General features: G+C 57.8%; 1 protein-coding gene across 1 annotated transcript in view; it reads left to right on the forward strand.

The window, feature by feature from the left end:
* Nucleotides 1-187: 187 nt before the first annotated feature.
* Nucleotides 188-896, forward strand: part of LOC104622757 (talin-1-like) — a gene marked incomplete at its 5' end in the record, with an annotated part of 3,084 nt that continues 2,375 nt past the window's right edge. The window contains 4 exon segments of the mRNA XM_010289633.1: nt 188-293; nt 435-526; nt 528-563; nt 815-884. Of these exon segments, the coding sequence (XP_010287935.1) occupies nt 188-293; nt 435-526; nt 528-563; nt 815-884 (304 nt within the window).

Genomic DNA, 896 nt, shown 5'->3' on the forward strand with positions numbered 1-896 from the left:
TCATCCCATCCTCAGGCAGGAGGAGATCAGCCAGGGTCACTCAAGAAAGCATCGCAGACAATGCCCAATACATGCACACGTGCAGTGGGGCTGGGGAATCCCACTCTCCTTCCCTGGGGAGCGCACCCTGAACAGGCCAGTGGGGCCCCCTCTTTTCCAGGTGCTTACCTCTGCTCCTTCCCCACAGATCCTGCAGAAGCCAACTCATGAGCTGAAGCAGCAGTTGGCAGGCTACTCCAAGCATGCGGCCAGCTCCGTCATCAAGCTCATTCAGGCAGCTGAGGCCATGAAAGGTAAGGAAAGGTCCTGTTCAAGGGGGCAGGGCTAAAGACTGAGATTAGGGTGAAGGGCTCAGCAGCTGCCGGAGGAGGTAGGACAAGTCAGAAATGAAGTTGCACACAGGTTTATCCTGCCTCGCTTCCTGTTTTTTCTAGGGATCGAGTGGGTTGACCCAGAAGACCCCACCGTCATTGCTGAGAATGAGCTGCTGGGGGCAACAGCTGCCATTGAGGCTGCAGCCACGAAGCTGGCTGGAGCAGCTGAAACCAAAGGCTGAGCCCAAGGTGTAGTGGTGCTGAGCCCCGTGCTCAGCTTGGTGTGGGCTGGTGCTTTCCTGCCTGGGCCTCAGCCAGATGTGAAGAGTCATGCGTAGGAAGCCCCATCCAACAGCCAGTCTCTCTTCCTGCACTCCTGCTGCCTCCCACATCCCTGGCTGGACCTTCCTTGGGCAGCCCACACCCTCAGCCATCTTCCTGCTCTGCCCTATCTGTCCCAGTGCCCCTGCCTGAGACTTAGGCCCTGCTTTTGCCCACAGCAAGCAGATGAGAGCCTGAACTTCGAGGAGCAGATCCTGGAAGCTGCCAAATCCATTGCTGCAGCCACAAGTGACCTGGTGA

This window comes from Phaethon lepturus, unplaced genomic scaffold (assembly GCF_000687285.1).
Source record: "Phaethon lepturus isolate BGI_N335 unplaced genomic scaffold, ASM68728v1 scaffold31246, whole genome shotgun sequence".
In the NCBI taxonomy this organism is placed as follows: domain Eukaryota; kingdom Metazoa; phylum Chordata; class Aves; order Phaethontiformes; family Phaethontidae; genus Phaethon; species Phaethon lepturus.